Here is a 15,698-nt window from a genome sequence, read left to right as displayed (position 1 = left end):
ATACATATATATATATATATATATATATATATATATATATATATATAATCAATTTACTTCCGCTTTCACTGAAAGTTTAGACTGGGATGATTCCCCATATTCAAATGAGGAAAAACCAATGATATACTATAATTGACTAAAAAGCTAATGATAACCAATCAATGAAAATGGAACATTGTGTTTCTCTCGTCTCTACATACATACAAAAAACAAAATTAGTAATCCCTCCGTTCCCGCAAGTAAGATGTTTTAGATTTTTTACTTGTTTCACAAAGATATATTTTATATATGTTTAATGTACTTTTTTATATTTTTAAGAAACATTAAATGAAAATATTTGAATTGATTAAATTTTATTGGTGAAATTTTTTTGGAAAGTGTATAATAAAGCAAAAGAAAAATTAAATTATAAACATTTATTAAATTTTTAATAAACATGAACACTTTAAAACATTTTACTTTCGGAAAAGGATGTAGTATTTTAATTGTACTAAAATGGAGTTAAAAATAGGAAAAGGAATTGTATAGAGAAACGAGAAAAAAGTAATGGCAGAGGTAATTAAGGAACGACAACAACGGGTGAATGAGGCGACGCTTAATCACTCCCATGCACACGTCCCTTTCTTCCCCCCACCTCTCTCTTCCTTCGTTGGGAAGTGCGAATTCTATTGCAAAGTATTATTATTAAAACTTCTCTCTTCGAGTATCCATCGTCGTTTCTTCGCTTACTTACAAACATAATTATTAAAACTTTTCTCTTTGAGTATCCATCGTCGTTTCTTCGCTTACTTACAAACATACCACAATACATTAACATTATATGTGTTATACATATATGTTCACGTGCAAACCAAAGTCCTAAGCTCGTGAATCTTCAAGTATTATATGCATGAATCGTCCCTTGTTCATACTATAGACCTTACTCAGATTTTTAAAATGCGAAGAATAATGAAAAGGTTGTGTAATGTAGCGATCATTGTCATATTGATCAAAGTCAAAGCGATTGTAGAAAAAGTGCTTACATATTTCAGAGGTTCGTCCTTTTGTACAGAAACGAATTATGTAATCTCCTTAGCATAAGATTTTATTCAGTATTTTAGATCCGTAACAGATTTAAAAGTTTAATTTATTTTTACTATAGTTTTGTTCTGGTGTTAAATAATTATATGTAAAATAATGTTAATAATTAAGTTTTGAATATGGTGCACATTAGCCAAGGCTCGGTGGTAAAGAGCTCAGAGTTATGAGTACCGCCATTTGGCCACCCAAAACGTTTTAAGTGGTAAGAAAACGTGGATCATGCGGGTTTCGTGGTGATTAGTCATTGGGCTTAGAAAGCCTTTGGGATTACACCACGGTTATAATATATATATATATATATAGGTGCGCATTGTAGTTGTAATATAAAAAAAAACAGTAGCATAAACTTTTGTCATGAGTTTTTTTGTTTCTAGCAAACAAATTTGTGGATTTCATTTTATACCGATGCATAAATGCAGATTTTGAGAATACTAACAAATGTTCTTTTAACTGTAAACCCCACAACCTCATTGAAATTTAAGTTTGAAACTGATTCAGTTGAAATGTGTTTTAGTAATTGTTTTTGGGGTCAACAAATGTTCTTTTAACTGTAAACCCCACAACCTCATTGAAATTTAAGTTTGAAACTGATTCAGTTGGTGGAGCAAAGTCCGTTGTCTTTAGGCAATCACATCCTTAAACGGCTTTGTCAACATTCTTGTCTCTTGTGACCACGAAATCACACCACAGACATGCACTAAGGTACAAGAAATTAGTATGATTAATATAACATTAAAACGATCACACTATAATTCATAGTGTTTGGTGTGTACGTATAGTTATATTTGTTTGGGAAAAGCTTTGGAATTTTTTGTATCCTTAAGTGTACTGCTAATTTTATTAAATAAAACAAATTTATTCATAAACCTACTATACCATTTAACTTTTATTGTGCTTCCTTTCCTATTCTACACTATATTATATAACCATCGTTTGTTTCGGACCACTTAGTTCAAATTGTGCGCATTGGTACATTTATATAAACCATCGGAGAGTTTGTTGATTGTGTACTCTGTATAGGTTATCTAAGCACTAATCAATACCCAATATTAATAATATATATCCATTTAAATTGTCTAGCTTTAGTTTAAGGCTTTATATACATCAATATGGCCTAAAGGTTACATAGATGCTGTTTTAATTTAAAATTGAATGTATCTAACATTAGTCTAAGAAAAACGTTATTAGAAGACGACCTAGTGGCTAGAGTTAGAACTTTAGAGGCTTTGTTGTTTTTCACCTTCTTACCAATAATATTTCCTTTTCTCCTCTCACCCTTTATCTCTCTATCTCTCCCTTTGTGGTATATAATACACAGCAAACAATCAAGAAGATCAGATCATGGTGGGGTTTTTTATTTTCTCCTTATCAAGAATCATCTGATCAGTCAAATACCCATCAATCAATCAAATCCCCAAACACTCCCAAAATAAGAAGATCAGCTTCCAGCTTCAAAGCATTTTCTTCTTCTTACAAAAAAATGTCTATGTCGTCTATGTCTTCTCCTTCCTCAGCTGTTTTTTCACCAGAGCCCCTCTCTCCTTCCGACCGTCTCTGCTATGTCCAATGCAACTTTTGTGAAACGATTCTTGCGGTAAGCAATAAACACTTCTTTTTACTTTCTCATTTTCTCTTCTTGATAGATCTCCTACTTTTCTTGATTTGCATATAATTGGGGGGTTTCGTTTTGACTATTTCTCGTGTGTTACATAGGTTAGTGTTCCTTACACAAGCATGTTCAAGACCGTAACCGTCCGATGCGGTTGCTGTACTAATCTTCTTTCTGTGAACATGAGATCGGCCGCCCTTCCAGCTTCTAACCAGCTCCAGCTTGGTCCTCACTCTTACTTCAATACACAAAATATTCTGGTAATTTTCAATGTTTAATACATAAATCTTATATATTGGGTCTTTTGTATACTAAAGCCTTAAGGATACTAAATGTTATTGAAGGAGGAGCTGAGAGATGCACCTTCAAACATGAACATGATGATGATGAATCAACATCCTAATATGAATGACATACCGTCTTTCATGAATATTCATCGACAACATGAGATTACTAAAGCACCACCCGTTAACCGCCGTAAGATACTAATTTCCTTCTCATTTCTATTGGGATTTTTTTTCAAACTTCTTTGCATATTTATAATTTGGTAGTGGTTATGAATCGCCAGTAAAACATGCATAGCTTTTATTATTTTAACGTCGCTGGATCTTGTTTCAAACCCATAGCAACATTGAATTACGCATAGAAATAGACAGGTTTGTATATCTAGCATATTATTCGATCAATGACCTTCTAATGAAAAGGGGAGATATATTCATGGATCCCCCGGAAATCTAGAGAGAAAGAATCTCTGTATTAGAAGATGGGCTTGTCTTTAGAAAATGATAAAGTGATGATGGGTTAGAGAGAGAAAGTGTTTTTGTGAGAGATATAAAAGACAATGAAAGTAGTTTTAATGAGTGTTTGTCTCTTTCTGTCTGAGTTTTTGTTTTTGCCGTTGAATTTTGCCATTGCCAGTTCCAGAGAAAAGACAGAGAGTCCCATCCGCATATAACCGATTTATCAAGTGAGTTTTATATCATTTTTATTTTATTCTCTAATCGTAGTCGTATATAACATTGATTAATGTAATTCCTTTATCACGCCTTTCTTGTAGGGAGGAGATCCAACGTATCAAAGCTGGTAATCCTGATATAAGCCACAGAGAAGCCTTTAGTGCTGCTGCCAAGAATGTAAGAACCTTAATTTTATTATTCCAAAAATACATATTAAATCGTTATATCCATTGGTTAAATTCAAATAAAATCCAAAAGATCGAGTCCAAAATATCTCTTGTTGTCCAGAAAAAAAGTCCAAATTTCTTGGTAAATCCATACATATCTAGTAAGGGTCTGACTTGTTTTCCCGCTACGACCCGCAAACGCAGCTTTTGCGGTTGGTATCGGTTGACAGCGTTTCGAAACAATCATACAAACTGTTACAAATCGCTCTAAACCGCTTCGAACCTCTTAAAATCAAAAGTTGGTTCCAGCTAGCATTTGCGGTTGCGTGTGGAAAAATATATATAAAATTATTTTCAAAAATATTTTAAAATTTTAAAATTTTAAAACAGAAATATTATAAATAAAAATATATACATATTTTATATATTAATTAAAATTCACAAACAGTATCATAATTTGTTTTATAAAAAATTAAACTAACTATTTATTAGAATTTTTAAACATTTATAAACACACATATATAAGGATATACACATATATAAAACGCAATATTTTTTTTTTAATATTAATCTTCAAAGCAAATTTTATTAAAATTATAAGTTTCAACTAATTTAAAATTATTATAAATAAAAATTATTTTTTTATTAATCATATTATATTGATAATTATTATATTTTATTACAATAGTATGTTTTTTATTTTTTTTATAATGTTATAATATGTTAATATGGGTAATTTATTATTAAACCGATGCAATATCTTATAATCAACCAGTCACAAATATCCCGCAAACGCAACAATTTTCAAACGTTGTACCAGTCATACAAAACGCTTAATAACGCTTGAAACCGCAACCATCCGCATCCGCAAACTCCCGCACCCGCAACTGCAGCCGCTGCGTTTAAACCAGTCGGACTCTATAAATCAAACGTCTATAAAATTTTCAGTTAATTAAGGCATTGGTGTTATCCATTTCCAGGGTTGTTTTCTTTGGTTTAGACTGGAGGCGCAAAACTAGGGTTTAATTTTCTCAATGTCTATATACTCGAATGCGTGTATATATAATATATGTGTGTGTAGGTGTCAGGTTGTACAAAAAAACATATATAGCTGAGATTAGGAGTAAAGAGCTTTGTCCGGTTATAACACAAGTTGATATGTGTCTTGTACTTATGTTGTTTATGTGCAATGTAGTGGGCCCACTTCCCTCACATACACTTCGGACTCGCACCAGACAATCAACCCGTGAAGAAAACCAACATGCCTCAACAGGTAAACCCTAATCTGTCGACTGTCGACATACCTTACATCTTTAAATAATGTTACATATATCTTCAAAAAATTCATAATTTTTGTTTTTATGGGTAACTTTTCTTTTCTTTTCCTCGCAGTAATTTACATAAGGAATTTCTATATATTGATTTTGATCATATCTTTAAAAATGGTGTATAGGATGGAGAGGATAACATGGGGATGAAAGAAGGATTATACGCTCCTGCGGCTCATGTTGGTGTGGCTCCTTACTAAAGATAAATATGATCGATAAGTATTTGAGAATTTGAAATCCAATTTCTTTAACATTGATGATGTTCTTTTTTTTTTTTTGTGCGACAATTGATGATGTTCAATTGTTGGGTTTCTTTTCTTTCTTGCACTTCAATTATATATTATGTATGCATGCGTTTTCTTCTGTTGTTGTAATCAAAATCTTGCTAATCAATGAGGTTTATTATGTTAGTTTTGATGTGTATGCTCGTATAATTAGTTAACCTAGCACAATTTTTATCTATTTACCTCCAAACAGAATTTTAAAATTAAATAGCAGCACCAGTTATTAGTTGGGTAGACAAAAAAACCGAACCAAACCGAACCGACAACCTAAACTAATCCAAACTAAACCAAAGTATATGTTTTAATGATTTGGTTAAAATTTTTATCAACTCAAATCGTTTAGTTTGGTTTGATTTTAAACTAAACTGAACCAGAAAACCAAAGTGTTTATTTAATTAATTTAACTAAATACACTAAAAATATTTAGATTTAAGATATTTTAAATCTTATTTAAACAACTAAACATAATTTATACATTTTACTTTTAAGAGAATAAAATAAACACAAATAACAATAAAATAAAAGAATATAAATCTCAAACACTACCATCAAAACCGAAAACTTATGTATAATATTCATTTAGATTCGAAGGTAATAATATAAAATTATTGGATTACATCTTTTAGATTATTGTTGTGATATTTTGTTTTACGTTTAAATATGAAGAAATTAATAATTTAGTGTCAAATATTGATTTATTTATATTTTATTAATTATATTTTTGTAATTGAACTATAACAGAACCTAGAAAACCAACTTGAACAAACACAAACAGAGAAAAAACAACATGGAAATCTGGATTTTATTTGTTCTAACCAAAAAAAAGGAAACATACGTCTGAATAATAAACTCTTGAACTTAATCATGCCATATCTCAGCATCTATCAATCAGTAACATTGAATACTAACAAAATATAAATAATATCGCATTAGCACAATAATGTCGAGAGTATTATTCCATCATCTATTTCATGAGAAGTGTCGCTCTAGAATCAGAGGCGGATATAGAACAATTGCGAGATGGGGGCACCACAGTACTTTTCCATCATGTTTAATTTTTGAATTGAAGACATTTAACAAAGTTAATGTAAATTAGTGAAGGAAAAAAGAGATACGGGGCCACGTGCCCCCGTAAGTCTCTTAGTGCATCCGCCCCTGTCTAGAATAACTTTTCTAACTAGGTGATTATCTACGGGACAAAACTTGAACCTTTAAATTCACCCCACTTTTTAGAATCTATCAAAGTAATACATAGATTATTAATTAAAAAATATTAAATTAAATAAAAAATAGTTACAAAAAATAAAAACGCTAATTTTAACGACGTTAACGTTTCCAGCGAAACCCTAAACCCTAAATCTTAAATTCTAAACCCTATACCCTAAATTCTAAACTCAAATTCAAACCCCTAAACTCAAACCCTATACCCTAAACCCAAATCCTAGACCCTAAACCCAAATTATATACCTTAAACCCAAAAAATAGACTATAAACTTAAATCCTATACCCTAAACCCAAGTCTTAGACCCTAAACCCAAACCGTAAACCTTAACCCTATAGCATCTAAGTTTGGGGTTTGGGTTTAGGGTTTACCGTTTGGATTTTAGGTCTAGGATTTGGGTTTAGCGTATAGGTTTTGGGTAGGATTTACGGTTTGGGTTTAGGATTTACTGTTTGGACTTATGGTTAAGATTTTGGGTTTAGGATATATAATTTGGGTTTAAGATTTACGGTTTGGATTTAGGGTCTACGACTTGGGTTTAGGGTATAGAGTTTAGGTTTATAATCTAGTTTTTGGGTTTAGGGTATATAATTTGGGTTTAGGGTCTAGGATTAGGGTTTAGGGTATAGGGTTTGAGTTTAGAGGTTTGGATTTGGGTTTAGAATTTAGGGTATAGGGTTTAGAATTTAAGATTTGGTGTTTACGGTTTAGCTGGAAGCGTTAGCGTCGTTAAAATTAGCGTTTTTATTTTTTGTAGCTATTTTTTATTTAATTTAATATTTTTTAATTAATAATCTGTGTGTCACTTTGATTGGTCCTAAAAAGTGGGGTGAATATGGGTTAACCTAAGTTCTGTCCTTATCTACGCACATACGCAGAATGAAATATATATTTTAATAATTGTTGAATACTAACTTTGTCTGTTCAACCATAATTATATCATGTCATAAAGCCTATATATATTAATATGAATATGAATTAAATAATTTTTTTACTCATATGGTGTTTTGATCATCTTTATTTTATTATAGCAAAAAATATAAACTATAGATTATAAAATTTTCAAAGTGAGACTTTTAACCGTTTTCGTAATTTATAGTTGTTTTTTTAATTCAGAATATAATATATACGAAAAAATATAAATTTTTATTATATGGTTAATATGATTGTTTAATTTATTTTAATAATATAACATTAATATAATGGAAGATATGTAAATTGTTATCAAATCTTTATTATTAAAATCATTAATCGTCAAATATATATTTTATTCACTTTTGATAATTTCATAGCTTTTATTTAAGGAAAGTAGAAAAAATAATAATTATAGATTGTTAATTAATTTCATGATTAGTTTGATGAGAAATATATAATATATGTTTAGTGGACCATCATATTTCTTTAGAGATTTAGTAAAGCATTCTAGTGATGACACGTGTCATATCTAAAATGTTGTAATGCTTCTCTTTTAATATATAGGAGATTAAACTATTTTGTATTTATAATTTCACATTTTAATGTAATTCTCATAACTATTAATTTCTTTTTGAAAAACATAACTATTAATTTGCTCATTTAACTCTTACCCAAAACTAGTAAACTTTAAATTTCAAAAAATTAAACAATTAGAAATTTAATTAGTGGTATGTAAATTAAATATATATCTACATAATTATATCTTAATATATAATTATATTTTAATATTATAAAACGTGATTTTGGTTGTGAAATGGAGCTGAAGGAATATAAGTTACTAAGAAATATTTGTCTCGTAAAATCAAAATTCAGTGATAGCAATAAGTTAATCTAAAAGTACAGTGATGAACATTTTGTGGCAAATTTGACAAAAGAAAATGGGGATGACTGCCTAAAACCCCCTTTAAACACCACAACGTTGTCTATTCTCACTTATACTACCCAACTCATGAACAAACCACCCACAGATATAAAATCTCTTTACAACTCTTCCATTCTTTTTTGTTCCGCTCAAATCCCCCTTTCTAATCCAATTTCGAAAATGTGATTGTAGATTTTTAAATCGCGTTTTGTGAACTGTGATTTTCCATTATCCAAAACCCGACCCAACCCATAATCATCCGACCCGACTACATAAAAAAAAAATCAAGTTGGATAGGGTTCGTTTCTTTCTCACGATACGACAACGACGAGAACATACAGAGAGACATAGAGCAGATAGAGGGAGAGATGAGAGCAGAGAGGGAGAGGGAGAGACGAGAATGATAAATGATAACATAATTTAAATGATTGGAATCTATTTCGAGATGTGAGATTTCAAGGTTTAATGAGAAAATAGTAAGAAAAACACAAGATTTCATTGAATCGTGACTGATTTGTACTGAATATGATGATGAATTGCAGAAACTCTGGCCGATAACTAAAGGAAGAAGATCATATATTTAAAGCTTTTCCATTACTTTACAAAAAAACAAAATGCATAACTGACCTTCGAACCCAAGATAGAATGGTTATAGGGCAGCTTCCCTTCCACTAGGCTACGATGTAAACTTAACATTAAAGCGTAAAATAAACGATATATATATATATAAATAAATGTATACAATAAAGCAGAGAAAGGTGCCTCCGCCATTGGAATCTGCAAATGCTTCAAGGAGCAAAAACGGTGACATCAAACTTGGTTGTGTTCATAATTTTTTTTTTAATTTTCTTTTATCATGAGAATTATGACAAGAGTCACCAGCTGTTACGTATTGTACAAGTATATACATACATTTATGCAAGCACAATGTGGCCATTATAGTTGATTACCGATGAAAGAAATGAAAGAGTATATTAGGGTTTAAATTGATTTTATTTGACAGAGATGAAAGAACTGAAATCACAGAAGCTCATCGTTCTCCTGAAAGCTTTTTTTCTTCTCTCTCACGTCGTTACTCTCTCTCTCGTCTCTCCCTCTCTGCTCTCGTTCCACTCTATCTGCTCTCGTTTCACTCTATCTGCTCTCTATCTCTCTGTATGTGCTCGTCGTTGTCGTATTGTGAGAAAGAAACGAACCCAATCCAAATTGATTTTCTTTATGTAGTCGGGTCGGATGATTATGGGTTGGGTCGGGTTTTGGATAATGGGGAATCGCAGCTCACAAAACGCGATTTAAAAATCTATAATCACGTTTTCGAAATTGGATTAGAAAAGGGGATTTGAGCAGAACAAAAAAAGATTTGGGGGAGTTATAAAGAGATTTTATATTTATGGGTGGTTTGGTCATAAGTTGGATAGTATAGATGAGAATAGATAGGATTGTGGTGTTTACACGAGGTTTTAGGCAGTCATCCCAAGAAAATGACATTACACACCAAATTAAATCACTATGAGATCAAACACTGGTATAAATGGGTAAAGTGACTATACAATATCAGGCGTACGAGATATCAGCCCATTAAAATAACTGAGGTATTCTAGAAATCAGCCCATCTAGATTAATGCGGTTTTCGGTAGCAACTGGTGCGTTATTCTATATCGGACCATCCAATTTCTTCGTGGAATGACGGTTGGACCCTCCCGCTTTCGACGCATGTTATCTGGACTTATAGAGCCATATGGGCCTATGGTGAGTTGGATGACAAAGTAAAAAACCATGTAAACCCAAGGGAGGCAGGCACTGAAGCAAGAGCACGAACAACACGGAACACTGAAGAGTCTGTTGAATTATGTTTTGACTGAACGTAGTTTTTTGGACGGTCTCAAAGTACTTGCGTATCCTGTTTAAATGATCTATCTTTTGTGAATTTCTTTGATGATCGGCTTCTACTGTTTTCAATAGACTATTTCCTACTTACATCTCAAGAATGCATATTAAATATACTACATTATTTAGATAAAAATTCTTGTGGGATATATAAGTGATGTAATAATTCTCCATTCTTTAGCCAATTTTTTTATGTCGGTTAGATCCATTATTAATATTTGTCTACTTCTTGTTTTTGGGATAGGTTTCTTATAAGGAATCATTGAAATGATATCTTTTAACAACCACACATTTACATTAGGAGAGATGCTAAGACATTACAATAAACGATTTCATTAACAAGTTCAATATGAAATAACAAAGGTTGTAAGATTTGCATTTTTCTCACAAACAAAAAAAATAGATAACAATAGAGAGCAACAGAACAAAGCATAACCAAGAGATTTCTCTTTTTAAAATCTCTTCAAGCACATTGGAAGCCATAAGGAAGTTTCTTCCCACAATAGTTCAATAACAAGCTCAGATCAACAGGAACATTGAGATTAATCCCCAAGACATTGGCTTTAAGAGCGGTGCAAAGACAAACCGCAGCTTCAACGTTAGCAAGACCATTAAGAAGTGCACAACATGGAGTCTTTGGTGGAGAACCAACAAGAACGTTAATTAAGCCCAACAGGTCTGCGCAAACGCCGAGCTTAAGTGTGTCGGTAGGACAAGTGGGTTTAACCGGAGGGATCTTTTTTGGAGATTTTGGGGTTTTAGGAGTAGTCGGTGGACATTTTGTGGAAGTTACAAAACTGAAGAAAAGAAGATTAAGTGTGAGAAGAAGAGCTGTAACTGCAAGAGCCTTAGGAGCCATAGAAAATTCTAGGAATGTTTTTTGGGATGAATGTGAAGGAGATATAGGACATGGTTTATATAGAAGAAGTTAGTGATGTGTAACAGAAATTTACAAAGTTAAAACGAACATGTGATGTGTGAATGCAAAGAAAATTCGAGTAAGAAACAAAAATATACAGCTAGTTGGCTTTTGCAACTTGAGACCATGGTACTGATTAGACTAATTTTGAGATATTTTTTCAATGGTGATAATCGAGGAGACAAGATTCTTGTCTTGTTTGTTTGTTAAGATAATTATGAACAGGGTTCCACGATCTTTGTTTCGACATGGTTGTGCCAGAGTGTCTCGCTGCTTGGTATGTATCAGTTTAAGCATCGAGGTGGTATCCATTGCACGTTGTTGATAAGATATAAATCTTACATTGCATTGGTCCCTATTCCTTTAGATTCTATTATGGGCTCTCTTCTATTATTAGTGATCATTCCTTATCAGTAAAGTTTGTTCTTCACAAATGTAATTCTAAAACATAGGTTTCAATTTGTCACCACATTTTAGAATTTTTTTTATATTAATTGTTTCTCAAATTAGATAGTAGAGTTTTTTTTGTTGAGCTAATACATGGATCGTATTTTAGTTTTTTTTCTTTTCCCTGTATAAAAATCTATAAAAAATATTTTTCTCCCCAATTTCAATTCTTAAGCTAAAATTTTATTTATTAATTTTATATTTATAAAAACTCGGCAAATCGATAAAATCCGAAAAGGTTTTTGTAAAACAATTTTTTTTCAAAAACGTCATAAAAGAGCTAATTATCATATAAAGAGTTCTTATCATATAAAGATTTCTTTTTTCCACAAACGGCTATTCGGTAACACAAACTTAAGGTGGTTCTCAGGAACCAAAACAGAACAGAACAACCAAAGTAATACAGATCCATGTGGAATGACTTTGCTATCTTAGCTAATGAGTCAGACGATACATTTTCAGGACGAGAAATAAAAACAATAGAAAAATCGGAGAATCTATTCTGCAGTCTTGACAACTCCTTCAGTTCAATTGAAAAGTTCGGTCATGCTCCTAGATCTTGAATTATTGAGATTAAATCTTTACAATCGGTGCCAAAAGCCTGACACGCCGATAGATGTAACATGCACTCTATTGCCAATGAGAAAGCCTCAAGTTCCGAGTGAGGGGTAAGATCCTTCTGCGTTGGTTTTTTGTTCCCAAAAGTAGAATTACTCTTCCAGAATTTTTCTATGTCCATCAACAAGCACTGAACAACGCGTCATATGTCTATGATCCATCAGTCATACATCTCTCAGCAGTTGAGACATGTTCAGGAGATTGTCGCTCCACTAGTATTTCTTCTTGTTTACTTTTAGCTTCAAACCAAACATGACATTTTGATTCAGCGTGTAAGACAGTTTCCAATGAATCTTGTCTATTCTCTAAATAACATCATTTCTTGTTTTCTAGATACAACGTATTATTCAAAAGTACGGGTCTTTATCCAGTCGCAAGAACACCAATGGTGAAGATGGGATTGCTAAAAGAGACCATGTTTGTAACGTTGGTTAATAGTTTCATTCTCTACTCCATATATAAAACAATGGTTGTCGCATGGCATAAAACTTTCTTTAACATTGTAAAAAACAACCAAAACCATATTTTCGATGACAAACCTATTATAGCTAAAATAATATTACCATAAGATAATAACAATGCTAATGTAGAGAATATTTCATATTAGTCTTAGTTTACATTATTAAACACAAAGTGAAGAAGAAGAAAATCACAAATCTTGAGAAGATTATGCTGAGAGAATGTTACTTATTATATACACAAAGTCGAAAGATTGTGGGAAACATCAGAATAAATGCGTTTCTCAGGTTAGGGGATTCAGATTGAAGAAGCACCAAACGTGTTCTCGCCACTGTAAGTGATGTAAAGGAAACCATCTTGGTCTTTCTTCTCCTCATAGACGCTTGACATGATCTCTCCTGTAGGAGGAAGAACATTGTCTACGAATATAAAGATAGCTTTTTCTGCACTCAGTTTGATCCTCTTCCGAATCACATACACGAATTGTCCAACTGTTAAATCTGATGGCACAAGGTATCTGCATTGATACAGAATCCAAAACATTTAGAAAAATCACATCTAAATTTTACAAAATCTTGAAGTTAAAGATAGGAACAAAGGTTATTACTTTTTCTTGTCAATGTTTGGGATATCACTTTTCTCAGCCTTTTCCACAATCACCTGCAACAACCCACACAAAAAAAAAAACATTTCTTGAATGATCAATACAATGCAAGAAAGTGATCAAAATCTTGAAACATAAGAAGAAGAACAGAGGTTTCAAAACAGTATTGTATGTATCTCAAACAAACAAAGATTCTTGATCTAAGAAAACATCTGATCAAACACAAGAATCCAAACATTCCCCCTAAAGGGTCTAATGAGATCATGTTCTTGTTCGTGGAATCAAGAAACAAGCATAAAGATAAAACCTATACAAGAAACAGAGTATAAAGATAAAACCTTTAACAAGAAACAGAGCATACCGGGATTCTATCAGGGTACTTCTCCCTGATCCTTCCAGCTTCAGCTTTCCTCTTTTCTGCACACAAAAACCCACCTCGAAGACTCAGATATAAACACGTGTGTGCTCTTATAAACCTAAGATCACAAGAAAGAAAAACTAACCGTAATCGTTGTCACGCTTGAAGCTGCTGCCTTTGTTCATCTTTACTCCTGAGAATTTACACAACCAGGAGGATCCCAAATCTAAAATCGAAGGTAAGAATTTAAGAAGATCTAATCAACTGAAAGGTAACAGAGAGAGAGAGAGAAAATGATGGAATGGATAAGGATGAAACTCTTTAAAACAGAGAGAAGAAGATGTCAACAAAGGCTATTTCTTTTTCTTGTATGATTGGATAACGATTAACTTATACCTATTTGTATAGTATATTCCCTTACGTGTCTAGATCACCTTACCTTGTTCTCCAAACATAATCATTCACTTCTTTTTGCTTAGGTCAATTATTATATATAATGTTCGTCTTTCACAAGCCAATAATAATATATAATTTACTATCACATGATTCCGTTACGTTGGAACGGGTTTTGTTTAATGTTTTAATTTAATAAAAACCATAAAACAATAAATCATTTTATTATAGTATTATGATTGTTTTTTTACATATGTTGTTTGAAATTTATTTTTTAATTAAAACATTTTTCACGTTCAAATTAATATTTATATTTTATAATCACGGTGCATAGATGAGTTGTTATAAACTTTATACTAAGGATTAGAGAAAATACTATACATAAACATTTAAAATAAACATTTAAATTGAACACAAACCGAAATAAGAAATGAAAAGTAAAATGAAATGAAAGTTGAGTACATCAATCGAATCAATGACAACATTATACATGTTCTTATGTACTAATTTAATGTTTTATTAAATCAGTTTTTCAAATTTTATTTTGTTAGGATTTTCTAAAAAATGAAAACACTATATTTTATAAATCTCATTTTTATTTACAATTAAAAAATAAAAAAATAATATTAAATACTCTTTAGAATTTTGTTTAAGATTTTAGAAAAGGTAAATTACTGTCATATAACCTATTACAATTATCTTCTCTTTAGAATTTCAGAAAAAAAATATACTGCTATCAAATAATTATTTTTATTTATTAATAAATATTTTTAAAATTGCTATTTTTACAATTCGTATTAATGATAATTTTTGCCAATGGTTGGGCCTTGTTGTAAATGTTGGTTTCTAGCAATTGATACCAAATGTACATGGGATGTGATTGGCAGTTGCTGTAGGTGCTGTCCACATCTCTATTTATTTCTACGGCACCAAATTCAGAGCAATCAAGTTTTAAATTTTTTTTCGAAACCACAGCTCTTAAAATAACCTACAGCTGTACAAGTGTTCTGCAGAGCCAAATATCCAAAAAAAATTTTAGTGCTTTCCATAAAATTCTACAGCAATAAAATCTAAAGCCACAGCAAAAAATTTATAGATTTTTTCTACAGCAAAAATTTTAAACCCACAGCCATTACCAATCGGACACTGTAATTTCACTCATGTTTCCTTTTAGTGGATCGCACTTCTCCGTTAGTGCAATGGCTTGATGATTTGTGTAACCGCGGATAATACGGATTACTTAGCTTTAATGGGCCTGTAGTTGGTTTGATAAGATAGATTCTAAAAGGCTCATGCCCTGTATAACAGAAATTTTTGGATTCACTTCCTAGGCTGAACCTCACCGTCCAATAGTATTTGAATAATTGATATTTGATATCTTTTAAAAAAAAAATAGAATTGAATATCCAAATTAGATAATATTTTTAAAATAAAATAATAAAAATACATGAAAATAGTTACAAAAAATAAATTAATTAATATTGTTAAGTTTTCGGCAAAATACTAAATCCTATACCCTAAATCCTAAAC

The 15,698-nt window shown here is 31.4% G+C and overlaps 3 protein-coding genes across 3 annotated transcripts; 1 reads left to right on the top strand and 2 right to left on the bottom strand.

Annotated features, from left to right (window-relative positions):
- The first annotated feature begins 2,308 nt into the window (after positions 1-2,308).
- Positions 2,309-5,550, top strand: LOC106335449 (axial regulator YABBY 1). Its single transcript, XM_013773972.1, has 7 exons — positions 2,309-2,674; positions 2,794-2,949; positions 3,034-3,166; positions 3,608-3,656; positions 3,747-3,822; positions 5,008-5,085; positions 5,266-5,550. The coding sequence occupies exons 1-7, from the start codon at positions 2,561-2,563 to the stop codon at positions 5,338-5,340; spliced, it is 681 nt and encodes a 226-aa protein (XP_013629426.1). The 5' UTR covers positions 2,309-2,560; the 3' UTR covers positions 5,341-5,550.
- A 5,079-nt stretch (positions 5,551-10,629) lies between these two features.
- Positions 10,630-11,271, bottom strand: LOC106335451 (14 kDa proline-rich protein DC2.15). The gene has a single exon (XM_013773973.1). It carries the CDS (start codon positions 11,227-11,229, stop codon positions 10,834-10,836), a length of 396 nt encoding a protein of 131 aa, XP_013629427.1. The 5' UTR covers positions 11,230-11,271; the 3' UTR covers positions 10,630-10,833.
- Positions 11,272-12,927: 1,656 nt separating this feature from the next.
- LOC106335452 (autophagy-related protein 8e) lies at positions 12,928-14,156 on the bottom strand. The gene is made up of 4 exons (XM_013773974.1): positions 13,921-14,156; positions 13,779-13,834; positions 13,421-13,473; positions 12,928-13,330 (listed from the first exon to the last, which is right to left on the bottom strand). Exons 1-4 carry the CDS (start codon positions 13,958-13,960, stop codon positions 13,111-13,113), a joined length of 369 nt encoding a protein of 122 aa, XP_013629428.1. The 5' UTR covers positions 13,961-14,156; the 3' UTR covers positions 12,928-13,110.
- Positions 14,157-15,698: the final 1,542 nt, after the last annotated feature.

This window comes from Brassica oleracea, chromosome C3, assembly GCF_000695525.1.
Source record: "Brassica oleracea var. oleracea cultivar TO1000 chromosome C3, BOL, whole genome shotgun sequence".
Taxonomy (NCBI): Eukaryota; Viridiplantae; Streptophyta; class Magnoliopsida; order Brassicales; family Brassicaceae; genus Brassica; species Brassica oleracea.
The sequence above is the reverse complement of the archived record's forward strand: the minus strand, read 5'-3'. Positions and strand labels throughout refer to the sequence as shown.

Bases quoted from the DNA above. Each gene is read 5' to 3' on its own strand.
- LOC106335449 (XM_013773972.1), top strand. From the start codon at position 2,561: ATGTCTATGTCGTCTATGTCTTCTCCTTCCTCAGCTGTTTTTTCACCA. The intron at 2,950-3,033 runs GTAATTTTCAAT...ATGTTATTGAAG, and splicing joins TCAATACACAAAATATTCTG to GAGGAGCTGAGAGATGCACC. The intron at 5,086-5,265 runs GTAAACCCTAAT...AATGGTGTATAG, and splicing joins AAACCAACATGCCTCAACAG to GATGGAGAGGATAACATGGG.
- LOC106335452 (XM_013773974.1), bottom strand. From the start codon at position 13,960: ATGAACAAAGGCAGCAGCTTCAAGCGTGACAACGATTACG. The intron at 13,474-13,778 runs GTATGCTCTGTT...GGGTTGTTGCAG, and splicing joins AGTACCCTGATAGAATCCCG to GTGATTGTGGAAAAGGCTGA. The intron at 13,331-13,420 runs GTAATAACCTTT...GTATCAATGCAG, and splicing joins CCAAACATTGACAAGAAAAA to ATACCTTGTGCCATCAGATT.
- LOC106335451 (XM_013773973.1), bottom strand. From the start codon at position 11,229: ATGGCTCCTAAGGCTCTTGCAGTTACAGCTCTTCTTCTCACACTTAAT.